The sequence below is a fragment of the Gopherus evgoodei genome, chromosome 5 (genome assembly GCF_007399415.2).
Source record: "Gopherus evgoodei ecotype Sinaloan lineage chromosome 5, rGopEvg1_v1.p, whole genome shotgun sequence".
Taxonomy (NCBI): Eukaryota; Metazoa; Chordata; order Testudines; family Testudinidae; genus Gopherus; species Gopherus evgoodei.
In genome coordinates this window covers 131,160,815-131,188,205 of record NC_044326.1, presented here as the reverse complement: position 1 = coordinate 131,188,205, position 27,391 = coordinate 131,160,815, and the positions used below count along the sequence as shown (strand labels likewise).

Here is a 27,391-nt window from a genome sequence, read left to right as displayed (position 1 = left end):
AAAATGCCTGTACGGTTTTTACCCTGAAGTTACTGATATGTGCTTTCCACCATAAATCAGGTTTTGACCTGGGAATCTTGAACTAAATTAGACTCCAGTTGGATCTGTCCCACAGACGCTGCCCCTGCACACAGACTGACATGCGTCTGTGCATTGAAAAGTGTGGTACTTAGCAAAATGGAATCCTATCTCCTTTGTTACATATTTACCCCTGGGGCTTCCAAACAGATGTTCTGTTCAAAACTGTTTGCAGTTATGCCAGGTTTGAAAACTGCAACCGTGTTTAACGAGCAGACACAGGACCAAATTCTGCTCTCAGATACACAACTGTAAATCCAGAGTGACTTCACTGACTTCAACAGAGTTAGTCTGGATTCGTAGATGTGTATCTGAGAGTAGAGTGTTGCCAAGAGAATTCAGTGGAGTCCAGTGACTTTAGCAGTGCACACAGAGAACATACATAGTTTTCATTCTTCCCTTCCCAAACATTGTCCTTGAATTTCCTTTCCCCAAACAAGTTGTACTGCTCCTTGATCCGCGCTCTGATTGGTGAATGTGGATTATCTGTGTGTGTTGTAAGTAACTCTAAATGCCTGTCCATTTTTTTCATGTAGGTACTGACCATATTTTCTGCTTCAAACTATTATGAGATTGGCAGTAACAGAGGAGCCTATGTGAAACTGGGGCCGGACCTGGTCCCTCATTTTGTGCAGTATCAAGCTAATAAGACAGCCCACACATTAACTCTGAGACAAAGGCAAGACTTCCTAGTTTAGTGTTAGCCATGCTATTCAGAGATGCACTTTGGATCATCAAATTCTGCTTTAGAATTAAACCAGAATTGATTGATTAATCCAAAACCCCAGATGTTGAAATTCCTGAAGTTTTGCGAAAGTTTGGATCTGGATGAATCAAGATGGGGTGTCTTTCGAAAAGTTGTGCTTTAATACACACAGAGAGGTTATGTGCTTGGGACAGGAATTGCTGGGTGAGGTTGTGTGTGTTGTGCAGAAGATGATCATAAACTCTTAATCTTGGGTCCATTTCCAGTCTTCCGTTTTCAGTACAAAGTGTAACTCTTGCTATTTACAAACTATTTGGAAGTTTGACTTGATCACTTCAGAAGTTGATCATCCAGCGTGTTGTCAGTGACCTCATCTGAACAACCGAAACAAGTGTGGACAAACCACACCTTTGTCAGTGAATTAGGAATAACACCTGTCTATTCCTGGGACCAAGCGAGGCTCCTGAACTGATTTCTAGTTATGTGGGATGGTGGTGGGGAGTTTTGTAGCACTGATCCTAGCGTTGTGATTCGTGCTGGGATGAGTTACACCAAAGCTATGTGGCAGGGTATCGTGTGTAATCTGATGTGTTGCAGTTTGGGGTTAACTTGCCTGCAACAAATGCTCTCCGCTCATGAGAGAGAGATGGGTAGGGCCAGGGCATGCACGAATGGTCCAGCAGGGGCAGATATTCTTCATCTCGCTCCCATGTGATGAGCTTTTTCAAAATGTCTGCATCTCTTCTGCTTCTTCTAGGATCAGCAGAGTGGAGGAGTCAGCCTTCCGTGCGCTCAGGGAGAAGCTCTTTGCTCACACGTCGGACCTCATCTGTGCATTTAAGGGCTACGACCAGGAGGAGACCGGTAAGACTGTGCAAGGAAAGACCTTGATGTGCACTAGCGGGCAGTGGACGGGGTCCCAGGTGGGTGTCCCTCCTGTAATGGAGCACATAGTCTACAGCAGCTGCACAGCCCTGGCTGACAATGGACGTAAAGCAAGAGTGGGAAAACCTGGGACTTGGGGTCCAGGTTGCTGCTGTCTGTGTCTTGTTAACCCAGGCTTGTGTGTGTGGAAACTTTGCTCTTAGGATGGGGAAAAATACCATATCTCTGCCTGTAGTGACATCCTCTCGCCCCCATATCCGCTGATCTAGCTGCACCTTGGGGAGGAATGTCACTGCAGTGCAGAGTTGTAGGGGTGAAAATAAGGCTCTTTGAGGTCTCCCGTAGCCCATGGACGATATGACAATAGAACCAACAGGATTACTAAATAAGCAACACCGTTCTTTCCTAAGTAAGTGTGATTTCAGCCTTCGCTTCCCAAGCTGCTTTCATGAGTGTCATTTTCAAACAGGAACTATCACACTGAGTGACTGGGCAACTGCGGTCGAGTCAGTCTTGCATTTAGGACTGCCCTGGCGGATGCTGAGGCCACAGCTGGTGCACAGCACTGCAGGGGGCCTGCTGGAGTACAAATCCTGGCTGGATTACTTAGCTGTGGAACAACGGAGCAAAGAGGTAACTAACGGTGCTGCCATTCCTCAGAGCACAGTTGAAGGCTTGGACAATGCAGCCCACTTGACCACCAAAGTGACAGGGCCTGCAGATTCTATGCTCATGAGTGCATGAACGTGCTAGGAAAGCCTCGGTGGAGAATTTCTTCATGTAGGCCCTGATCCAAACCCCACTGAAATCGATGGGAAGATGCCCATGGAGTGTTCAGTGGGAGTTAGAACAGGCCAATGAACATTTTATTCAAGTAGTTAATTATGTATTTATTTCTATTCCTTTATTTGCTTAAACACCAGCAAGTTAATCCTTTAATCCTCACAACAATTCTGTGAGGTGGGTAGGGGTGGATTTGTGTTCCTTTTATTCGTTTGTTAGGGTTCTTTTCATGCCCCAGGAAGTCACTTAGAGGGCCTAAAATTAGAAAAGAGAAGAGAAACTGGCATATTTAGATCCAGATTTGGAATAAGCCAGAAAATGAGAGGTGTAGAAACCCAGCCCACTGTGAAATTCAGGCCTGGATCCCGGTTTGGATTTAGAGTTGCTGAAGTTCAGGGCTTTTCAGATCCCAGCTGTAGTGATGTAGTTCTGAGATGTGTTTGTGTGTTGCTGGCTTTAGGAATGGGCTCACCGCCAATCACTAAGATCGTAACTGTAGTGAACTCAGGTATCTCAACAGTATCTGTGTGTGTGGGTTTGCGTTAAGTGCTTACAGATGGGGGTCACACAGGGAGGTAGAGTCATATCTAGGAGGATCAAAATGTCAAGACAACCCCAAAAGATTTAGATCTGCCTACAGCTTAAGTATTTAGTACGGATTTCTAGGTGTTTCAGTTTGCAGCACAAGGCAACGTGAAAGAGTGATTCTTTTCAGGGTAGATGAATTGCTTTTATTTATGCAATGCAACTCGCATCACTATACAAAAGCCTGAAATACCAGCCTATGCTAGGACTGGGTAGTAAGTTTTAGCATAAAAGAAAATATGTTATCTTCCAGCACATACAGTCAAGCTTGCTAGAAACCATTTATCGAAACAGATCCAACCTGGAGACCATCTTCAGGATCATAGATAGTGATCATTCAGGTAAGGATGTGTTTTCTTCCCTCCCTCCTCTCTCTATTTTGTTCCATTTCACTTTTGGGCTCACACTAGTATGTTAAACCTGAGAAACTGGAAGCAGTTTGCTCAATTGTTAGAACAAGGTCTTGGGAACCAAAAATGATCCTCAGCTGAACCACAGGGCGTGTTTAGTTTACTCTAACTGTGGATGAATCACTTCTTTTTGCTGTGAAAATGGGCTCACGTAGGACCTCAGTGCAAAAGGGATATTACATATGAGGATGACTTTGTGGTTAAGGTACCCTATTGGGACCCAGGAGATCTGGGTTTTGTTCCCAGTTGTGCTATAGCTACCTTCTGTAAGGGCAAGTTACTTAAACTCCAGTTATGCACCATAAAAGACAATGGTAGTTTGGTTAATGATTTCCAGGAGTGTAGGATCGAGAGGTTAAACCTGTCTGTGCCTCAGTTTCCCATCTGTAAAAGGGGGATACTTGCCAGGACCTTCTGAAACTTAATTCAATGAATGGTTGTAATACACTGAGAGCATCAGATGAAAAGTGTGGTAGGAGTGTAGATTAATATGAAGTTTTCACTAGAAAAGAATAAGGTACTATATGTGTAACTGTGAGGTTACATTTGATCTATCCTATTAGTTAATCCCTTGGGGGCAGTGGACCGCTAGCCAGCATCAACAATAATGGGAGAAGATTCAGACTTGTGCTCAGATCCCCTGCAATACCTATCCCATTATGTATGGTGAGCCCCAGCACCACAGTAAACAGAGCAATTTGAATTAACTTTTTATGCTGCTAAATTATCTGTAAGAGGGCACTGCCTCTTCTCCCCTCACTCCTGGTGCATCTCAGGTGTTTGGAGCTCCCTTCATACCACAATGCATTAAACCTTTGCTTCATTTTTGCCTATTATCTGTGCATTGGTAATTATAACAATACTTTACTCTTCTCCAGCACTTTATTAGCATGTATTAATTTAGCCTCTACACCCAATTGAGATATGGAGTATTGTCACCAGTTTATACATGGGAAAATGAGGAACATGCAATAAATGACTTCATGAGCCCAGAACGAAACATGGCTATTCTGATTGCTGCCAGTTCTGTGCAAGAGCTGTGCAGGTACCAACCTGTGTGCTGCTGAAGGGGCAGGCTCAGAGAAGGGCTGCACGGCCCCTTGTGCACATTAGAGGGCAGCACGGGACTGTCACTAAACTGAATTGCGAGTTTCTTCCCTGCAGGGCTCATTTCATTTGAGGAATTCCACCAGACCTGGACGCTGTTCAGCTCCCACATGAACATTGAGCTCACAGATGATGGCATCAGTGACCTGGCCCGCAGCATAGATTTCAACAAGGATGGAAACATAGACTTCAACGAGTTCCTAGAGGCCTTCCGCCTCATTGAACACACTCACTGTGACGACAAAGCAGCATTACCCACGAGCGATGGCTGTTAGCGGCTGCCGCAACAGCCTGAAATGCCACGTGCAATGCCTTTCCGAATGGCACCTCTCACAACTTGTGGGGAGGCAGAACTGAGTTGCATTTTAGGCATCTCAGTGTTGGCAGCAGTTACTGCCCATGTTCCAATTTTTGGTATGATAACTGGCCAAATAGGTAAGTTGTATTTTAAAAGGAAGTGGAGGGAATTTGGTGATCAAGTAGATAGAAAACCCCACTGTTGGAATAAATAACACTCTGCAAGGGTATGGTGTAGCCTGTTACAGAAATGTCAGTAAATGGGGGTAAATTATTACAGAAGCATTAAAGTTTGTGAACTGGAATTACTAGGAACATCTGCAGTAGCAGAAGTTAAAGTATCTAATAAAATACACACTAAAAAAAGATGCAGGATCTTTGTGTTTTAAATAGACTTAAAGCCAAGAAGCAACCATTAATGATGAGCTAAAGTCACACCATCATGTGAAATTCTAACTTCTGCATGAAGCTTTTTTTTTAAATCCAGTCTTGCTTTAAAGATGTAAAGTGATAGAGAATCTGCCACATCCCTAGGGTAAGACACTCCAGTTGTTAACCATCTTGCTAAAATGTGCCTTTTCTAGTCTGAATTAGTTTTAGCTAGTGGATCTCTTTCTGCTAGAAAGAGTTAAACTTACAAGATAGATACTTTAAGAGCTGCTATAGAGGTTCAGGTAATTGACCCCTCACCACTATCTAGTGCTGCAGCAGAAAGTGAGAACTTTTGTTCAAACTAACAGCAAAAAAATTTGAACAAATCAAGATTCACCCAACCTTCACAAATGTAGTATTTGCAAGGGGTATTGGTATTTACTAAGGAATTTTCACTTTGTTTGGGAACCCAGGACAGACATCTGTCAGGTTTGAGTAAATTCTTATTATAAAAAATTACTTCAAATGCTATATCTAGCGTAATGTGAATATAATGCAGGGGAAGAAGTCAGGCAAACCTAAGTTCTTTACAGTATGATGCTTGGTAGATTTTTTTTTTTCCTAGCACAAGTCTGCTGGATTTGTTAGTCACAAGTGCCTTTTTACAAATCTCTATGTAACTTATCACAAAGTATAACTTTTTAGAAATAAAAAGGCAACAAGAGGAAGGACACAATTTAAAGTAGACATTTTATTCTATTTCCTGAATAAGCAAAATGATATAAAAATATAGCCTTGCAGTCCAAAAACGGTCACATTACACTGAACACTATATCCACAACTTCCTCCCACAGAAATATTAAACATGTTTACATTGTAAATGTACAAGTTTGCAACAGCCTAGTTTTTGTATGCAGAATTTTGTGATGTAGATTCTTTTCACGTTTTTACTCACTGCAAAAATGAAAATTTGAAAGGCAAGATTCCGTTAGCATTGCATGGAAGAACAATGCTGTTGTAAAAATGTACAATAGTACATAACTTTTGTAGCAGAACAGTATCTGAACAGATTGTTTCTTTTAAGAAAGCATATACAGCTTTAAGTCTAAACCTTCCAAAGGTCATCAAGTTTGAAAAGCATGGAAGAGGCTTTGCTAGTCCAAAAGATTATAGCAGATACCAAATTTCTGAAATCCTATACTAAGATATGCATTTTATTTTTAACCTGGTCAGTTTCAGGCTTTGAAACTGAACCCTGAAACAAGGTAATGCATTTGATATGCCCCTAACAGTGGGCTAGGACAAGTCAACTGAAGATTCCTCCTCTGATAGGGATGCTCTCATTCAATCCATGTTCTATGAGTTTTATGTCTTCCAGGTCATCTTTTATTATGCTAATCAAATGACTCAGGCCTTCTTGTTGCTGCTTCAAATGCTAGAATAATTAAAGAAAGAATGCGAAAAAACACTTCAGCTGTAGCATTTATCACACAACTACAGGTCAGTCCGCTACTTGATAAAAAGATCAGAACATGTTTATCCCATTTAGAACCTCTCAAATAACTTTGTTACTACAACAGCTAAGTTTACTTTTTGAAGGCACATGTAATGTAGTTTTGTTAAGTATAATACATTTTCATTTTTACTATGGTCATGCTTGAAGGCCTGTGAGCTCCTTACCAAAACATTAAACTATGAGTTCACTCAAGGGTAGAGCTGGTTGGAAAAATGCAGATTGAATTTAACTTTTGTCAAAACATAGGAAGTTCCAGGGTTGACAGCACTGCTGCAGAGAGCATGGAAGACCCAGCTAAAGCTAAAGGACTCTCAGCTCTAAGACCACCCCCTTCAGCTCTCTGGTGGACCAGGGAGCCTGAAGTCCTAGGACTGGTTTTCCAAGATCTGCATTTCTGAGTAGCCCCTACATGTGCACTGCTTGGGGTACCACAGGAAAACAACTTCACTGCACATCAGGATTGCCAAGAACAGAGCTCTTAGTCTAGTGGAAATTCGGCAACAGCATCAAGCAAATACTAAGTCCACTTGAGAGTGGAGAGGCATGCTGAAACTTCAATTCCAACACCACTGTTTTCCATAAGCTGTGTACCCTCCACCCAAGCAGGCTGTTGTAGAATTCTGCATGCAGTTCACCACAAGGAATACTTACTTGCTTGATTTCTTGTAAGAGATCTGCATCAATGTAGTACCTCTCTTCAGCCCTAACTGCTCCAAAATGATTTTGCATCCTGATCTGAGACATCAGTTCATTTAGTCGACCCTAAAAATAGATGGGAATCACACGTATTAGGATAGAAAAGCAGTTTCCCCCTGACATCCGTAGTCCTGACAGAAAAATGTACCATCAGCCTGAAAGTTTTGGCTCAGCTTCTTTTTTTGTTTGTTTTTTAAAGAAGGAGGATGGGGGATATAATACAGTAAACAGTCTGATACTGTTCATAAAATTGCTTCAGTACTCCCTGTGCTGTCTTGGATTTTGTAAGGGCTTTTTTTCAGATTGGGTTTAGTACTTGCAAATCTGCTGACTCAAATCAATAGGGAAAATGTCCATGTTTTCTTTCATAGGAAGAATACTAACTACAAATAGTTTTAACGCTGCTTTGGGGAGGTTGTTTTACAGCTTTATTGTAAGTACACCAAGAGCCTGTTTCTGTTGCAAGAGCTTAACTCCCTCACCTTGAACTGAGTAGGTGCATTGAGCTCACACTGAATGGTGTCTAACTGTACACGAAGTTGTTCCTCATCAGCCTGAATGGCATAGCCACTTTTCCTTTGGATCTCTTGTTTAATTAACACCTGCAAAAGAAACCACTGAAGTTATGATCTTTGGAATGACGAAAAGGAAAAGGAATGGGAAATAATTTTCCTTTTACAGCTCTAAGTCTAGTCTGTTGCCAGTGGAACACACACATCAGATTACTCAATGCATCCAAGTGTTACCTGTAAGGTTCTATGAGAGAGATCCATTAGTTTCCTCTTGTACTGGGCTATTTTTGCCATGGTTGTGGTCTGATTTTTCTGCAGCTCACTAATATCTTCTGATATTATCTGGAAGAAAAACATGGTTGCAGCTGGAGGCCATCAAAAATTTATTTAAAAAAATTAAAGACCTTCTTACAAGCAGGAAAATACTAGTAGCAGCATTCATTTTCCCTGCTATTAGAGTTTCAAAACAATGATCAGTCCTAAAGAGGCCATATTTGAGAACACCTCCAAAAAAGGTCATGTGATGAGTACATGACAGTTTATCATGTAAGACTGCCATCATACCCTACTGTTTAATAAGTAGGTCTGTTGCAGCCCATCTCTGCTGTCACCCCCATTCTGTTTTGTATGGAATTAACTGAATGTCTTAAATATTTATCCTGAACAGGAGAGCAGCCGAGGGGGCCTTAATCTGTCAGTACCCTTAACCCCTTTCCTGCTTCCCACTTGTGTCCCCTCAAAGTGAAAATATCTGTTCTGGTCAGGTAGTTACAGCACACCCATCACTACAGGATCGGTGCCCCAAATACGCTCCCCAAGCTGAGGCTGTGAGGTTCTATGGCAGGAATTTTCAAGAGAGACCTAAAAGGTCTTACATACGCACCCCCCCAATGAGTGGGGTGCTTGTCAGGAAGAGCGGATTGCCTAATTTGGAGACACTTTTGAAAATCCCTGAACTAAGAAGAGTGGATTTTAGACTCTGTCATAGCCAAAAAGATAATTCTCTTTCAAGGGAGAAGATGAGAGAGAAAATATTCATACAAAGCAGAGAACAGTTATTTCGTAAGTCTGCCACTCCTACATATAGGATGGTGTCAAATGTCTGTTAAATCATATACAAGAGTCCTAATAGCTTCTGTAAGGGTTGTCTTGCAGTTCCTGTTTCAGCTTCAGTTAAGTCACCTACTCAAAGATATTCTAAATTCGTAACTACACAGATGCATGATTCAATGGGTACGTCTACACTGGAATAAAAGATGCAGGGCGTGGCTGAGGCTGGCCCAGGTCAGCTCACTGACTCACAAGGCTCAGGCTGCGGGGCTAAAAATTGCTGTGTAGACATTCAGGCTTAGGTTGGAGTCTGGAACCCTCCCTCATAGTGGGGTCCCAAAGCTCAGACCCAAACATCTAAACAGCAATTTTACAGCTCCACAGGCCCTGGGTGTTGAATTACTGTGTAGACGTATCCTATGTTTCTCTATTATCTATGGTGGAAGCAGTTTAGAACTATTGCTAAGTGTTAATACTCCCCAGATTAGTTCTCAGCAGTTGAAAGTCAGGATTTAAGGCCACAAGAGTCACACTTTTCAAGTATGAAATCCATTGTCTGCAACCGTGTTCAAAACGAATAGTGTCCAGAAGTTAACACTTACATCTAATCTGGTCTGATGCTGCTTAGTCATCTGGTCTTGGACCTTTAACCTTCTCAGCAGCTCTTTGAACCCTACCATTGGTACAGGGATAAGCCTATGGGAACAGAAGTGCTTCATTAAACAACTCAAGATTTACATCTATATTTAACAAAATATTCCTGTACTGCAGACTGTTCATTACAAGAATGAGAAGTCACTGTAATTACGGGTGTTAAATTCAAAAGTCCTAACCACTTATACTGACCATGTAGGAGATTTATTTAGAGTTGCAGGACTAACACGGTAGGATTGATCCCAAGAAATGTGCTGGTTTGGTGTTCACAGATACAGCGAGCTAACAGTTCTAAACAATTAACATCTACCCCTACAGCAAGAATTTGCAACCTTTTGCAACCCAAAAATCAGACATGACTTCTGACCCAGCCCACAGTCCTCTGCTGCCACAGATTTACATACTAATAATTTTGGGGGTGCTGCATAGATTGTACATGTATAGTGGATTCTATACCATCTGTCTAGCCTTTCTATATTGCTTCCAGAGAACTCATCAGCTCAGGAGGGGAGAAAGCTGCAGAGGTGGTTGAGTGCACTTCTTTCTTTCCCCTGGGTCCTAAAGGCAGATTTACTAAAATTGGCATTTTTGTGAGGGAGATTGTGTTTGTGATTCTGTGGCCACCGTCTCATTACCTACCTTGTAGTTATCACATTATACATTTGTACCCCTAAAAATATTATCTCCTAAAGTTACCTGAAAGTTATTTTAGAAAGTGTTGATTTTAAAGGCTAAATTCACACCGTATATCCATGTTCTTAAAAAAGAGAGAGAAAGACTGACTTACTTTTCAGGATCAGGATTATCCACTTTGGCCTGTTCCCAGATAATAGGATCAACACCTACGAGAGAAAATGGAAATTCTTTCCATAAGGACAATGTCAGTGGTGCTTCAATAGTTTTCACATCAAACAGTTGGTAAGTGATCAGATTTAATAATGCACAGCAGCCAGCAAACAGGGGAGTTTCAGAGGGAGTTCTCTTGGAGGAGCAGGTTTTGTAGTTTGTGTATTGTATTGTGTAGTTTGTATGTGTGGAGGCTGCTAGGGGCTGTGTGCTGGGAGACCAGCTGAGCCATGATTAGGGGGCGGGGCTTACCTGATTAGGGGTCCTATAAAAGTAGCCAGCCAGTCAGGCAGTGGCACAGCAGCCAGCAAACAGAGCTGTAAACAGGGGAGTTTCAGGGGGAGGTTGCAGGGAAGACTAGGACAGAGGAACCGACAGGCTAGGTAAGGGAGTGGGCGGTGGTTTGTGTTGTGTGTGTTCCATGGACTACCAGGCTTTAGGTGGGAAGGCTATGACCGTTACAGAGGTAGCAGTGAAAGACACAATGAGGATGACTGGATGTGGAAGCTGCGGCATGCACATGATCCTGGAAGGGGTACCTGAAAAGAGCTTTGTCTGCCTGATAGAGCTGATGGAAGAAAAGATCCAAGGACTGGAGATGCAGGTGGAAACTCTGGTCAAGTTTAGAAGGGAGTTCGAGCAGATGATGGAGCACAGACATGAGGGGGCTGAAGGGATAAGCTCAGACTTGCAGATGGAAACAGGACCAAAAAATTCTGAGGAGAGACTGCTGGGTGAGGAAAGTGGACGGTGGAAGCATGTGACTAAGAGAACCAGGCAGAGGAAAAGACGGGCCAGTGAAAGAGAAATAGAACTCAGGAATAGGTTTGCAGAGTTGGAAAATGAAGAAGGGGCACAGCAGGTAGTCACTGAAGGAGAGAGGGCAAGGAAAAAGAGAAGAGCTGATAGTCCTACAGGAGGAGGGGAGGAGCCAATGGAGGCAATACCAAATATAAGCCCCAGGCGGATTGCAAGGGTGAATAGGAATCGAGAGGACTTGCAGCCAGTAGGTGCAGGGGATAGACCGGAAAATGACACTGTCACCAGGAAAAGGCAGGTCTATGTGATTGGAGACTCTTTACTGAGAATAGACAGGCCTGTAACTAGAGCTGATTGGGAGAACAGAAGGGTGTGCTGTCTGCCGGGTGCTAAGATACAGGATGTGGACCTGAGGCTGAAAATGATCCTAGCGGGAGCGGGGAAGAATTTGTTGATTGTCCTTCATGTGGGAACGAATGATACGGCTAGATTCTCGCTGGAATGTATCAAGGGAGATTATGCCAGACTGGGGAAGACGCTTAAGGAAATCAAGGCTCAGGTGATTTTCAGTGGGATTCTGCTGGTTCCTAGAGAAGGGCAACAAAGGTGTGACAAGATTATGGCGATCAACAGATGGCTCAGGCAGTGGTGCTATAAGGAGGGCTTTGGGATGTACGGCCATTGGGAAGCATTTACGGACAGAAGACTGTTCTCTCAGGATGGACTTCACCTGAGTAAGGAGGGAAATAGGCTTCTAGGATGGAGGCTCGCCCAACTGATTAAGAGAGCTCTAAACTAGGAATTTGGGGGAGATGTCCAGATCTCTACACCAGAAGTTAACCTTGAGAGGGAAGAAAACATAGTAAGAAGGGATACAGCTGTGGACAGAAGAACTGACATAAGGAGGAAGGGTAGTGTAGATACCAGACTAACAGGTGATGCTGGTGGTAGAATGTCTGTGCCTAACAGGGTAAAGAATGTCAGTGAAGCCAAACGGCAAAAATTAAGATGTCTGTACACTAATGCGAGGAGCCTAGGGAACAAAATGGAGGAACTAGAGCTACTGGTGCAGGAGGTGAAACTGGATATTATAGGGATAACAGAAACATGGTGGAATACTAGTCATGACTGGAGTACAGGGATTGAAGGCTATGTGCTGTTCAGGAAAGGCAGAAATAAAGGCAAAGGTGGTGGAGTAGCATTGTATATCAATGAGGAGGTTAACTGTAAAGAAATAAGAAGTGATGGAATGGACAAGACAGAGTCTGTCTGGGCAAAAATCACACTGGGAAAGAAAGCTACTAGAGCCTCCCCTGAGATAGTGCTTGGGGTGTGCTACAGACCGCCGGGATCTGATTTGGAGATGGATAGAGACCTCTTTAATGTTTTTAATGAAGTGAACACTAATGGGAAATGTGTGATCATGGGAGACTTTAACTTCCTAGATATAGACTGGAGGACAAGTGCTAGCAAGAATAATAGGACTCAGATTTTTCTGGATGTGACAGCAGATGGATTTCTTCAAGTAGTTGAAGAACCAACAAGAGGGGATGCCATTTTAGATTTGGTTTTGGTGAGTAGTGAGGACCTCATAGAATAAATGGTTGTAGGGGACAACCTTGGTTCAAGTGATCATGAGCTAATTCAGTTCAAACTAGATGGAAGGATAAACAAAAATAGATCTGGGACTAAGGTTTTTGACTTCTCACAGGCTAACTTTAAAGAATTAAGGAAATTAGTTAGGGAAATGGATTGGACTGAAGAACTTGTGGATCTAAATGCGGAGGAGGCCTGGAATTACTTTGTCGCAGCTGCAGAAACTATCAGAAGCCTGCATCCCAAGAAAGGGGAAACAAAACATAGGCAGGAGTTGTGGACCAAGCTGGATGAGCAAGCATCTCAGAGAGGAGATTAAGAAAAGGCAGAAAGCCTACAAGGAGTGGAAGAAGAGTGGGATTAGCAAGAAAAGCTACCTTAGTGAGGTCAGAACATTAGGGATAAAGTGAGAAAGGCTAAAAGCCATGTAGAGTGGGACCTTGCAAAGGAAATTAAAACCAATAGTAAAAGGTTCTATAGCCATATAAATAAGAAAACAAAGAAAGAAGAAGTGGGACGGCTAAACACTGAGGATGGAATAGAGGTTAAGGATAAGCTAGGCATGGCCCAATATCTAAATAAGTACTTTGCCTCAGTCTTTAATAAGGCTAATGAGGAGCTTAGGGATAATGGAAGGATGACAAACGGGAATGAGGATATGGAGGTGGATACTACGACATCTGAGGTAGAAGCCAAACTCAAACAGCTTAATTGGACAAAATCAGAGGGCCCAGATAATCTTCATCCAAGAATATTAAAGGAAGAGGCGCATGAAATTGCAAACCCATTAGCAAGAATTTTTAATGAATCGGTAAACTCAGGGGTTGTACCGTACGACTGGAGAATTGCTAACATAGTTCCTATCTTTAAGAAAGGGAAAAAAGGTGATCCGAGTAACTACAGGCCTGTAGAATTTGACATCTGTAGTATGTACGGTCTTGGAAAAAATTTTGAAGGAGAAAGTAGTTAAGGACATTGAGGTCAATGGTAATTGGGACAAGTTACAACATAGTTTTACTAAAGGTAAATCGTGCCAAACCAACCTGATCTCCTTCTTTGAGAAAATGACAGATTATTTAGACAAAGGAAATGCAGTAGATCTAATTTACCTCGATTTCAGTAAGGCATTTGACACGGTTCCACATGGGGAATTATTAGTTAAATTGGAAAAGATGGGGATCAATATGAAAATTGAAAGGTGGATAAGGAACTGGTTAAAGGGGAGACTACAACGGGTCGTACTGAAGGGTGAACTGTCAGGCTGGAAGGAGGTTACTAGTGGAGTTCCTCAAGGATCAGTTTTGGGACCAATCTTATTTAACCTTTTTATTACTGACCTTGGCACAAAAAGCGGGAATGTGCTAATAAAGTTTGCGGATGACACAAAGCTGGGGGGTATTGCTAACAGAGAAGGACCGGGATATCATACAGGAAGATCTGGATGACCTTGTAAACTGGAGTAATAGTAATAGGATGAAATTTAATAGTGAAAAGTGCAAGGTTATGCACTTAGGGATTAATAATAAGAATTTTAGATATACATTGGGGACACATCAGTTGGAAGCAACAGAGGAGGAGAAGGACCTTGGAGTATTGGTAGATCACAGGATGACTATGAGCCGCCAATTTGATATGGCCGTGAAAAAAGCTAATCCGGTTTTAGGATGCATCAGGCGAGGTATTTCCAGCAAAGATAAGGAGGTGTTAATACTGTTATATAAGGCACTGGTGAGACCTCATCTGGAATACTGTGTGCAGTTCTGGTCTCCCATGTTTAAGAAGGATGAATTCAAACTGGAACAGGTTCAGAGACGGGCTACTGAGGAATGGAAAACACCTGCCTTATGAAAGGAGACTCAAAGCGCTTGGCTTGTTTAGCCTAGCCAAAAGAAGGCTGAGGGGGGATATGCTTGCTCTTTATAAATATATCAGAGGGATTAATATTAGGGAGGGAGAGGAATTATTTAAGCTTAGTACCAATGTAGACAAGAAGAAATGGGTATAAACTGGACACTAGGAAGTTTAGACTTGAAATTAGACAAAGGTTTCTAACCATTAGAAGAGTGAAGTTCTGGAACAGCCTTCCAAGGGGAGTAGTGGGGGCAAAAGACATATCTGGCTTTAAGACTAAGCTTGATAAGTTTATGGAAGGGATGGTATGATGGGATACCTTAATTTTGGCAATTGATCTTTGATTATCAGCAGATAAGTATGCCCAGTGGTCTGTGATGGGATGGGATCTGAGTTACTGCAGAGAATTCTTCCTTGAGTGCTGGCTGGTGAGTCTTGCCCACATGCTCAGGGTTTAGCTGATCACCATATTTAGGGTCAGGAAGGAATTTTCCTCCGGGGCAGACTGGCAGAGGCCCTGGAGGTTTTTCGCCTTCCCCTGCAGCATGGGGCATGGGTCACTTGCTGGTGGATTCTCTGCAGCTTGAGATCTTCAAACCACAATCTGAAGACTTCAATAACTCGGAAATAGGTTAGGGTTTTGTTATAGAAGTGGATGGGTAGGGTTCTGTGGCCTGCTTTGTGCAGGAGGTCAGACAAGATGATCATGTTGGTCCCTTCTGACCCTAAAGTCTATGAGTGTAAAGACCCACACTGCAATCAGCTGTGATAAGCTAAATTAATAGCTTGAAGATTCAGTTTATTAAGACGTCCTGGGCCCAGGTTTTGTGCAAATATCTGGGCCAAAGAACAGTTGTCAAGCTGTCTCACTGGTAGAAAGATGAAAGGAAAAAGTGAAAATGGTGATTAAACATTAAGCATCAGAAAAAGTTGTCAGGCAATCACCGAAATCTGGTCCAAAAGGAATATAAAAATAATAGTACAAGCAACTAAGTTGTGTGTTAAACAAATCACAACATCAAAAACACACACAAGACTTCTTTGGAAACCTCTATCAGTTCAATCAGAGTGTCACTTATTTTGCCATTATCTTCCGTATATTAATGAATATTTATATAGCAATTTAATGATTAAATAATCTGTGAAGCTGGCATAAAACAAAGCAATGAAAATACATCATTTGGCTCCATCATTGCTGCTGAGCTGCCAAATGGGAAGTCAAAAAGATCTAGCCATTACATATTTTTAGGACTGTCGACTAATCACAGTTAACTCACGTGATTAACTCAAAAAAAAAATTGTGATTAAAAATTAATCGCACTGTTAAACATTAAGTCACTTGAAATTCAATATTTTTGGATGCTTCTACATTTTCAAATATTGATTTCTATTACACAGAATACAAAGTGTACAATGCTCACTTAATATTTATTATGAATATTTGCACAAAAATGGTAAGAGTATTTCAATTCACCTCATACAAGTACAGTAACTCTTTGCTTAATGTAGTTATGTTCCTAAAAAATGCTACTTTAAGTGAATCCAATTTCCCTATAAGAATTAATGTAAATGGGGGTGGTGGGGTTAGGTTTCAGGAAAAAATATATATATTTTTACAGTGTGTGTGTAAATTTTAAACAATTTAATACTGTAGAAGCAATGATGATTGTGAAGCTTGGTTGAGGTGGTGAAGTCAAAGGATGGGCTATTTCCCAGGGGAGGCCTTGCTGCTAAAAGATGAACACACACTTGGCTGAGCCCTCAAGGATTAACACATTGTTAAGTAGCCTCACACTCTACAAGGCAGCACAAATGGAGGGAGGAGACACAACTGATGCATGGCAATAGCTGCAAACATTCCCTGTGGAAACTGAAGATGATAAATCCTCACTATCCCACTGGAGTGCACCACTCCCTCCACAAAGTGCCAGGAGGCGCATGCGTGAGATAGAGAGCCAGTGTGTGTGGGGTGTGCGTGTGTGTGAGAGACACACAGACACACACACGCACACACACTCTGCCCCTTTAAGTATGTTGATCCCACTTTAAGTATATTGCCTTTCTAAGTAGATCAGCAAGCTGAGAAAGCAGCTGCTGCCAGCAAGGTCTCTGTCCTGAGCCCTGTCCTGTCCACCCCTGCTCTGTGGAGATGGGGTACAGGAGCAGGTGGAGAGGGACACCCTGACATCAGCACACCCCCTCGCCCCCACAGCAAGCAGGAGGCTCCCCCGGGAGCATCCAAGGCAGGGGGCAGGAACAGCACATGGCGCTGCCGGGGAGGAAACACCTGAACTGCCCGGCAAGGCAACTGACAGCCTGCTCAGCAGCTACTGCACAGGGAACTTGGCAGGGCTGCCAGCCCACCATAGTTCCAAGCCCCCACCAGCTAGCTCCAATGGGCTGCTCTCCCTACAAGCAGTGGACAAAGCAGATGGCTCTCAAAACAATGTTATAAGGGAGCATTGCACAACTTTAAACAAGCATGTTCCCCAATTCATTAGCAACATAACAACGAAACAGTGTTAACTGGGAGGACCTTAAGTGAGGAGTTACTGTACTATACAGCAATCTTTATCATGAAAGTGTAATTTATAAACGTAGATTGTTACATAGCTGCATTCAAAAACAAAACAAGGTAAAAAAAACTTAAGTCCACTCAGTCCTACATCTCATTCAGCCAGTCACTCAGACAAACAAGTTTGTTAACATTTAGGGGAAATTACTGCCTGTTTCTTATTTACATCACCTAAAAAAGTGAGAAAAGGCATTTGCATAGCATATTGCAAGGTATTTACGTGCCAGATATGCTAAATATTCTTATGCCCCTTCATACTTCGTCCACCATACCAAAGGACACGCTTCCATACTGATAATGCTCATTAAAAAAATAATGCATTAATTAAATTTGACACTGAACTCCTTGGCAGAGAATTGTATGTCTCCTGTTCTGTTTTATCCATATTCTGCCATATATTTCATGTCATAGCAGTTGTGGATGATGACCCAGCACATATTGTTCGTTTTAAGAACACTTACACAGCAGATTTGACAAAATGCAAAGAAGGCAGAGATTTTTAAGAATGCTTACAGCACTCGACCCAAGGTTTAAGAATCTGAAATGCCGTCAAATCTGAGAGAGACGAGATGTGGAGGAGCATACTTTTAGAAGTCTTAAAAGAGCAACACTCCAATGCAGAAACTACCGAACCCAAACCATCAAAAAAGAAAATCAATCTTTTGCTGGTGGCATCTGGCTCAGATGATGAAAATGAACACGTCAGTCCGCTTTGCTTTGGATCGTTATCGAGCAGAACCTGTCATCAGCATTGACGCATGTCCTCTGGCATGGTGGATGAAGCATGAAGGGACACAGGATTCTTTAGCGCATCTGGCATGTAAATGTACTGCAACGCTGGCTACAACAGTGCCATGCGAATGCCTGTTCTCACTTTCAGGCAACACTGTAAACAAGAAATGGGCAGCATTATCTCCCATAAAATGTAAACAAACTTGTTTGCGTGATTGGCTGAAGGAGGACTGAGTGGACTAGTAGGCTCTAAAGTTTTACATTGCATTCAAAAAGAAAAAGGTATTGTACATAATTTTCTACATTTGTAAATTCAGCTTTAATTCAATCTCTTTATCATAAAACTACTTACATTAGATGAATTGAAATACTATTTTATTTTTTACAGTGCAAATATTTGTAATAAAATATAAAGTGAGCATTAATTTTAATTGTGTGATCACAATTCATCTTATTAATTCCTTGACAGCCCTAAATATTTTATATTGTTCGCCTAGTTTAAACTAGTCGTCTACTTCCCAAGGATGTTCTGAAAAGTATCATTTTCAACAATAGGGAAACAATGAGATTTGCTCAAAACTACATAGCAAAGTTGGGACTAAAATTCTGACGTCTTGGTACGCAGCTCTGTGCTATCACCACTGGACTATATTATCTATCAAGGATAATGTGCTAAGATGCACACACTGAGTATATTAATTCACATAAAGTGAAGTTACAAAAACTAAGATAAGAATATAAAGGCAATAGCCTTCAAGATGCAGAAGACAAAGGAAAAAAGACTTGAGATTTACTCTGATCACGTTTGTAAATTTCAGCCCCAGGCTGAAGGAGCATTTTTAAAGAAAGTTTAGTTGGGGGGAGGGAGGGTGGAAAAGCCATTTTAACTGTTTAGCAACCTTAATTATGGCATTCTTTAAGTGAATGCTACTGTTTATTCCTCCTCAGGTATACTGTTTTTCAATTCTTTTTATTAAGCCGTCTTTTCCTTGGTATGACCAGTGACCCAGATTATGCAGATCCCTATATTAAATACATCTTTTCTATTTACTATGTTACTTCAGGTATGTATTCACAAGCAACATTAAAGCGCTGCCATGGCAGTGCTTTAATGTGGCTGTGTGGTCGTAGCACCAGCACTGGTGGAGAGGTCTCCCAGCGCTGTTAAAAAACCACCCCCACAAGGGGAGTGGCTACCACCACTGGTGCACTGTCTACACTGCCACTTTACAGTGCTGAAACTTGCAGCACTCAGGGGGGTGTTTTTTCACACCCCTGAGCGAGAAAGTTGCAGTGCTGTAAAGTGGCACTGTAGACAAGGCCTTAGTTTTGTCTGCCAGTTTGAGAGAAAGTTGATTGGATGATATTCAATGTTATGGACAAACATGTTAAATAAAATAGGTCTTAATATCAAACCAAGTTAACATTTCCCCTATACCAGAGAAAATAAACCCTTTTTCCTATGTGTAAGGCAACTGTTTCTCTCATATATTGCATTTCTGGATAACAGTGCTGATTTTTCTGTGCAGAAGCATGCCAAACTCATTTTAAAATCTAGATAGATTAGTCCACAATGTCAAAGTTACAGTAAAGTTTATCTGACATGTCCTATGCTTCATCTGCACAATGCTTTTCTTTACTCTAGTTGCCCACAAATTAAATTTCATTACCTGAAATATTTACTTGTAACTAAACTAAACTGTTGAAATTCCTGCCTATCCAAAACATCCCATTATTTAGAGAATTTCGTATGTAGCGTTTACGGTCAGTTTTTTGTTTGTGTGCACGCACGTGCGTGCTGCAAGTGCAGGACCAACGCACAACAGAGGGAGTTAAGGATGGAGAAGTTCAACCTACACTTTGAAAGTCCAGTTTTTCAGAATGAGTTCAAATCCACCATGTAACTTTCAGGTAGTAATTTTGCTTTGCTCATAATTTGTTACACATGCACTGTCAGTACAAAGGATGCTTTTGGAGGTCTGACATTTCATGTGCTATAGAAATGTTACTGTTGTGCATGCACTGATTTCTAAACAGATCTGGATCTTGTTACACTGGTGAAAACCTAACATAAGGGTTTTATTTGTATTCCTGTAAGCAGCCTGTTGTGCTGGGCTCCTACACAAAAGATTGTTCATGCCCAAAGAGCTTAGAGTCTATGCACAAGATAAAAAGGCAAACGGACAGGAGGAGAAGCAGGAAGGTACCAATGATACAATTAAGCTGAAACTTCGCTAGCTGCACAAATCAATAAAGCAGCAGTTCTAAAACACAAAGTGTTATTCCAAAATACACATCAGTAGTTTAAATGGACACTGCCAAGGTAAAAACAATTGTCAGATTTCTGTGGTAAGTTTTTTTTTTTTTTTATACCTACTATAGTTACACCTAAAGTTACTATGCCTGAAAGAGACAGGACAGAAGTTGTTACTTAGTGCATCGAACAGACTTTGTCCCCATATAGTCAATTTCCCCTTTTCTGAGAGTCTCACATAGCAATAGGGGAGAGAGAAATTTTAAAATGGCAAAACGCAGTAGCAGAACCACAGGTATAGTACATAAGACTATTCTGAATTCATTTTTTGAAATTGGATTGGATTTCAGATTCAAATAAGGGAATCAAAGTTATCCTAATTTTGCTACCAAAGCACCTGATTTCCTGCTATGGAATGAAAGAAGTCTATTTTAAATGTTATTCTGGCCTTTAACTCCCCCCAAACAAAACAAACACCACATATCCAGAACATGGGCAACTTATTCCTTAACACAACTTATCCAAGCCAAAAACAGACTATTTAAGATTTTGAACCTGCAGAGCAGGCAAAGAGTTATTCCAAATGTACACTTATCTTTAAGTGTGAGAAGATCCTACAAACTCTTCTCTTTAGGCCACAGACCAGCAAACAGAAGCCAAATATCTATGATATTGCAAGTGAACAAATGAGGAATCAAAAAGGTCACCGTACCCATCCAAAGGGATATAATTACTGTCTGTGCACATGTACTGATGTGTATTAGAGTCACTCAGAGAAAGTTGGGAGGAGTGAGAATACAGTCCCGTACGGTGTTTATTTTACCTGCAAAAGTTACTGTCCTGCCATATCACTTTTGCTGGACTCAGTAAAGCAGTTAATAAGATGAACTGAACTAGTTTAAGACTTACAGTATTGTCTACCCCAGTATTAGATATTTGCATAAAACTTTGTATCATCAACTGAGCAAAATGAAGTTACATTGTTGGAAGGGTTAGAAATATTTGGAACAGACATGTCGGTATGTAAGGTCATCTTAAAAACTCCTTTGATTAAAAATGTCATTTATTCCAGTCAGTCACTTACTCTCCTGGACACCTGGAGAATGTGGCAGCTTGTTTGCCAACTAAGGTAGCACTTCAGTACATACCAGCAGGAGGGTTCTGTAGAAGCTGTTTGATTTGTGCTGGAGAGAGTTCCGTTCTGGCCATGGAGAGGGTAACTCCAAGTTGCTGCAGTGACGTTTTTATGTTAACTTGTTCAAAATGAGCATACAGGGTTGTGGCTGGAACTCTCCTTGAAGTCCCATTTGGTGACCGTTCAACAACATAAATGACAACTTCAGTCCTAAACAAGCAAATGCAACAGAAAATTATGATGATACAAGTACCATAGATCAGTTCATGAAATACAATTATAAGCCTGGAGCAAAACAACAAACAGAACAGCATCATTATTTTCAATCAATACATTCCAGTCAATTAAAAAAAAAAAAAAGGCTGAAAATATTTACTGTTGACTAATATAGCAAACAAAAAAGGGAGCACAGGTAGTCCCGTGTAAAGAACAGTCCTCTGGCACACCACAGACAGAAGCAGCCAGTGACACTGTCAGTAAGCAAACTTAATTCCAAAGCAAATATTTCTGGGCTCCAATACTAGAATACCATGTCAGCATTGGTTCCCCCCCCCCCGCCACCCACAAACAAACCAAACACACCACTATCTACCTTAAGTATCTTACTGGTGGGGCATGCCCTCCACTTTCTAAAATATTGAGTGCATTTAATACAGTTGCAGTAACCATTACACACATCCCTGATTTTTCCTGCACGGCTGCTGAGCAGAGGAATCAAGATAAATCTATTACCAGAACTTTACTGGCCTCATTAGTGATGCAAATTCTAAATAAACCAAGAAAATTGGATTTAATGATCCGTCAGAAACAGTGGAAAGAAACTAAAAAGGGAAAGAAAGATAAAGAAAAAGGAGAGATAGAACAGGCCAAAGAAATGGATACTGTTGAAGAACACAGATGGGTACTATATTGAGAATACAAACATTAAAACTTTAAATATATATTTGAGTATCCCTATAAGACGCTTAGAATGAGTTTCAGCAGAAGCTTTGTACTGAAGCAGATTGACTTTAAGACAGCAAACACATTAAACACGCAGAGAAAACCAGATAGAGAAGGGGGGAAATTGCACAAGAAGATATTAACGTACTGGTCATCTGGCAGTGTTTTAACTCCTTCTACATTGACCGAAAGGGTCTGGTTGCCTCCCAAAATTTTGTGCAGGGATTCTACTAGCTGCTGCTGCTGGTTTCGAATGTCTACTTCTTTTCTATTGAAGACTAAGACCACCAGGCCATCTTCATCTTTGTTGTTGGGCATGCAACTGAAGCCCACAGCCTGTGGAAAAAGCCAAATTGGATGTTGTTAAAGGTTCACCTGAAAGTGAGATACATCAAGACGTGGGTATAGGAGAGGACAACACTTGCAGAACTTGTAAAATGACAGACCTCTCTAAGGCATGTTTCCAGCTATTTCTAAATATAATCATAGCATATGAATAATTTTACAGGCATTAAATGCACTCCTACTTTCTAAAACTAAATTTATTAAGCAATCAGTAAAGTCACTTTTGAAATGGTTGAAGTTTTCAAAAAGGAAAATTTTCAGAAATTCTCTGCCTTTGAGACATTTCGGCCTGTTGGGAAGATTCTAGGTTGAACGGAAATTGTTACTGTTTTGGAACGGAGAACGGAATTAAACATAACAGAATTTTATACATTTTCTAAAATGCAAATATAAACATAGGAAAGGGAATTTTGACTTGTTATTCCTGGTATTAAAAACCCCTCATAATATAGAAATAAGGAAAAAAGAAGATAAAATCATAGAAATTTAGAACCAAACGGAACCTAAAGAGGGCATCTAGTCCATCCCCTGGTGCTGAGGCAGGACCAAGTATACCTAGATCATCCCGGACAGCTATTTGTTCAACTTGTTCTTAAAAAGCTCCAACGATGGGGATTCCACAGTCTTCCTTGGAAGCCTATTCCAGTGCTTGACTACCCAAATAGTTAGAAAGCTTTTCTTAATATCCAACCTACATCTGCCTTGCTGAAGATTCAACTTATTTTTTCCTTGACCTACCTTCAGTGACAGAGAACTATTGATCGTCATCCCCGACAGCTCTTAATAGTTTTTCAAATACATCAGGTAGCTCTCGGTCTTCTTTTCTCAAGACTAAACATGCCCAAGTTTTAACCTTTTCACATAGGTCAAGTCTTCTAAGTCTTTTTCTCATTTGTGATGCTCTCTTCTGGACTTTCTCCAGTTTGTCTACAACTTTCTTAAAGAATGACCACCAGAACTCATCACAGTACTCCAGCTGAGGCCTCACCAACGCTGATTAGAGTGGGACAGTTACCTCCCATCTCTTACATATGACACGCCTATTAATGTACCACAGAAGGATAGCCGCCTTTTTCACAAGTGCATCACTTCCAACCTCTGGAGAGTTCTGGCACCTCCACTCTATGCGGTATTGGCTGGAGTAGGAAGATACTGGGGAATACAACGCAAGGTGTACATACTGAGTGCTTCTGTAGGTGTAAGGCTTAAATGAAATAAAACAATCTTAAAGGTCAAGCTATAACATTTGAGACCTTCAGTACACCCACAACAGTTCCTTTTCCATCTCAGTGTGTAATGATGAAGTTTTGAATGCTTGTATTTAAAAACAAAACACACAAAACCCTAATCTTATCTTCTCTATTTTCTTTTAAAAACCTCTCTATCCCTTTCTGTGATAAAGATGCACCAACCAAAGCGTGTAATACTTAATCTTATTGCAACTCAATATCCCAACACAAAGAAACTCTGTTGTTCATACTATAACAATAGTAATTTTCAAAGACTGCAGGACAGTTTGAAAAGTCATGAATTAGTGATCATCATCCAACTTGGTTTAAGGCAACTGTTTTCATGCACTGAGGTGTTGTACTGTTTTAAGGTTCACATACACTGCTTCTTAGCACACTGGGGCAAGTCACTGAAATCTCTTGATTCCTGATACAATATAGCAAAGACAGTGAATTTTATGGAGGGGCTACAAATGGATCTTTAACCTAGGATACGTTTGTGCCAGTGTACGCGCTACATTCTTAGAAGAGGAAGTCAAACAAGATTCAGCAAGAGTTCCCTCAAAGCCATTTCACTTGGATACAAAAAGTCCATCAGCCTGAATCAACCCAGGGCAATACTCAAGGCCCTAGGACAAATAAGATTAAACACATAGCACAGAAATGCACTTTCCAGAATTAATGAAAAGCTAAATTTACGAGAAAGATGAAGTGTATTGTGCAATTTGCAGAAAGCACTAGTAGTTCTCTGCTAAAAGCAGTCCTCTTATAAGTGGGTGTAAAACTTTTAGAATTGATACCTATATTAAAGTGATTGTTCAGAAGTATCAAGTTGCCCACAAGAAGCTCATATTACTAGGCTGCATCATAAAATGCATTAAGACGACAGCCAAATACCTGCCATCTTGTTTTACACCCCTTTACGCATTTACTATACATAGGTTCGGTTTTAGAGAGTTGGTAATATTCTCCGACTTGTATGTCTAAACCAAGTGTTAATTATGCAACAAACTACACTAACATTCAGAGTAAAAATTGCATCTCTTAGGGAAGTATCTCAAATGCATACACAAAACCAGGCTTATTACTGTCTTTGGTATGTCTATTAATTGGTCTCTGGCTGAGCTAGAGTAAGCATCATCAGATCTGTGGAGGATGAGGAACCCTCTACTCTTTGCTGACACAGCAGAACTGGAAACTGGGACAAGGCATAAGGACAGCTTAAAGACTCCTGAGGATAAAAGCAGATGAGTTAAAAACAGAATAAGCTGGCCAGAATCTAGCTGATGCAGAAGAGAATATGGGCTACCAAAATGGTGCGCAGGCCAAATTTAGAAAACAAACAAACAGTCTCCTGTTGCTGAGGTTGACACCGAGATCAACATTAAGTTTGTTGTTCTGGATAAAAAAAAAAATAAAAATAAAAAAAAAAGATTATTCTGGTCTTCTAAAGCAGGGTTCTCAAACTGGGGGCTGGGACCCCTCAGGTGGTCACAAGATTATTATATGGGGGGGGCACGCTTGTGAGCTGTCAGCCCCCACCCTAAACCCTGCTTTGCCTCCAGCATTTATAATGGTGTTAAATATATAAAAAGTGTTTTTAATTTACCGGTGTGTGCGTGTGTCACACTCAGAAGCTTGTACTGGTGACCCCTTTCAAACAGCAAAAGTTTGAGAACCACTGTAAAGCTTAAAAATTAATTTGAAGACAATCTGAAGTGATTAGCACCAGAAGAAATGCATTTCTAATGGATTAGTGCTCATCTTGGATGGTTCGTGACCTTAATTCTCCTAACACTATCCTGGAATATTTTAAACTGTCTTATTGCTCACATGAGCATGCATGTCATTTGTAATATATGGAGATATACCTCTCTCACAGAACTGGAAGGGACCCTGAAATGTCATTGAGTCCAGCCCCCTGCCTCCACTAGCAGGACCAAGTACTGATTTTGCCCCAGATCCCTAAGTGGCCCCCTCGAGGATTGAACTCACAACCTTGGGTTTAGCAAGACAATGCTAAAACCACTGAGCTCTCTCACCCCTTTCAGCAGGGCCTAGATTTTCAGCAAGCACACCACTCAGAGCTTTATCTCATGCATATCAGAATGGGACCCATTACCCTGAAGGACATATGATGTTACATAATTTAGCTATTGCTAATTCTAAGCAGCTTCCATGATGCATTTAGGATTAAAACAGAAGACTGCAAATGGTCTCAGAATAAGTATTCAGATAAATACCAGAAATATCATACCTTAAATCTGCAAAATGGGTTTTCCTGCGTGAACTCCACTGGAGCAATGTTGCTGTTAAAATATCCTTTGCCTGCCCCCCAGAAGGCTTGCAACTGGTTCCACTTTGCCAAAATAGCATCTCGCTCATCTCCCAAGAGTGTGGGAGCAGAAAGAGCACTGGCTGTGTTTATCAGCTGGTTGGACTGGGAAGGTGCCTGCGTGGGCTGACTGAACAAGCCACCTAATGCTAAAATCAGATACAGAAAACACAGTTCTTGAGGAAGAAAGAAAGATTAACGGATTAAGGCACACCACACTAGAAATTCATATGCATTTGTCAGGGGAATGCCAAGAAGTCTGTGGGTAAATAAAGCAGCACAAAATTTGATTTTTTGAATGACATTATACAGACCCCCCCACCTTCTTGAAAGTGCTGATAGAATTGTCCGACATTCAATTACACAGACACACTTTTTAAAAGAGGTGTCTAAATTTATCCATTTGAGGGATGTTATTGGATAAATATTCTTGGATGCTTTAAAATCTGAAAGGTACATCTGTTATTGTGACAGCAATATTGTAAAGCAGTCAGCAGATCCCAGATCTATTCTTATGCACCTCTACCCCGATGTAACGCGATCTGATACAACATGAATTTGGATATAATGCGGTAAAGCAGCGCTCGGGGGAGGGGGGTACTGCACACTCTGGCAGATCAAAGCAAGTTTGATATAACGCGGTTTCACCTATAACACAATAAGATTTTTTGGCTCCCAAGGACAGCACTATATCGGGGTAGAGGTGTATTGATTTTTCTTTTAACCAAATGTGTCAACAATTCCTTCCTTTCTCATGATGCTGTCACTGCCACCATCAACTTTGTAAAGATTCTTGGTGCCAATGCTAAACCAAAAGAAGGGACCAGTACGATAAATGGAGATCCCAAGGTGAAGCACAGGTATTTCTGAGGGCTGCTATAATGGGGCTATGGAGATATGTATACTATAACCAAGATGCTCAGAAGTCTCCTGGACTGACAGCAATGATCACTAATGTGCTGGATTCCTTTTTGATACATTTATGCTCCACTATCCAGAATCTGCTGGATCATTCTGGACTTCTTGGAGACCAAAAAATAAACGGAACAGACTTTTGTAAACCTTTTAAGCTGCGATCAAAAGGGACCACTGCCTGAATTTGAAATTGACAGTTGATGGTACTCGAAACGGATTCCTCCTT

General features: G+C 41.2%; 2 protein-coding genes across 6 annotated transcripts in view; one reads left to right on the top strand and one right to left on the bottom strand.

The window, feature by feature from the left end:
* Positions 1–5,230, top strand: part of PPEF2 (protein phosphatase with EF-hand domain 2) — a 42,916-nt gene extending 37,686 nt beyond the window's left edge. For all 4 annotated transcript variants that reach the window (XM_030565158.1, XM_030565157.1, XM_030565159.1 and 1 more), the window contains 5 exons: positions 615–757; positions 1,542–1,648; positions 2,139–2,302; positions 3,291–3,378; positions 4,612–5,230. In XM_030565158.1, the coding sequence (XP_030421018.1) occupies positions 615–757; positions 1,542–1,648; positions 2,139–2,302; positions 3,291–3,378; positions 4,612–4,829 (720 nt within the window). In that variant the 3' untranslated portion in view covers positions 4,830–5,230. The remainder of the gene's footprint in view (positions 1–614; positions 758–1,541; positions 1,649–2,138; positions 2,303–3,290; positions 3,379–4,611) is intronic.
* A 718-nt stretch (positions 5,231–5,948) lies between these two features.
* Positions 5,949–27,391, bottom strand: part of NUP54 (nucleoporin 54) — a 29,741-nt gene continuing 8,298 nt past the window's right edge. For both annotated transcript variants that reach the window (XM_030565162.1, XM_030565161.1), the window contains 9 exons: positions 26,173–26,399; positions 22,490–22,677; positions 21,413–21,609; positions 10,439–10,493; positions 9,600–9,693; positions 8,182–8,289; positions 7,918–8,037; positions 7,391–7,501; positions 5,949–6,658 (listed from right to left, as the gene is read on the bottom strand). In XM_030565162.1, the coding sequence (XP_030421022.1) occupies positions 6,530–6,658; positions 7,391–7,501; positions 7,918–8,037; positions 8,182–8,289; positions 9,600–9,693; positions 10,439–10,493; positions 21,413–21,609; positions 22,490–22,677; positions 26,173–26,399 (1,229 nt within the window). In that variant the 3' untranslated portion in view covers positions 5,949–6,529. The remainder of the gene's footprint in view (positions 6,659–7,390; positions 7,502–7,917; positions 8,038–8,181; positions 8,290–9,599; positions 9,694–10,438; positions 10,494–21,412; positions 21,610–22,489; positions 22,678–26,172; positions 26,400–27,391) is intronic.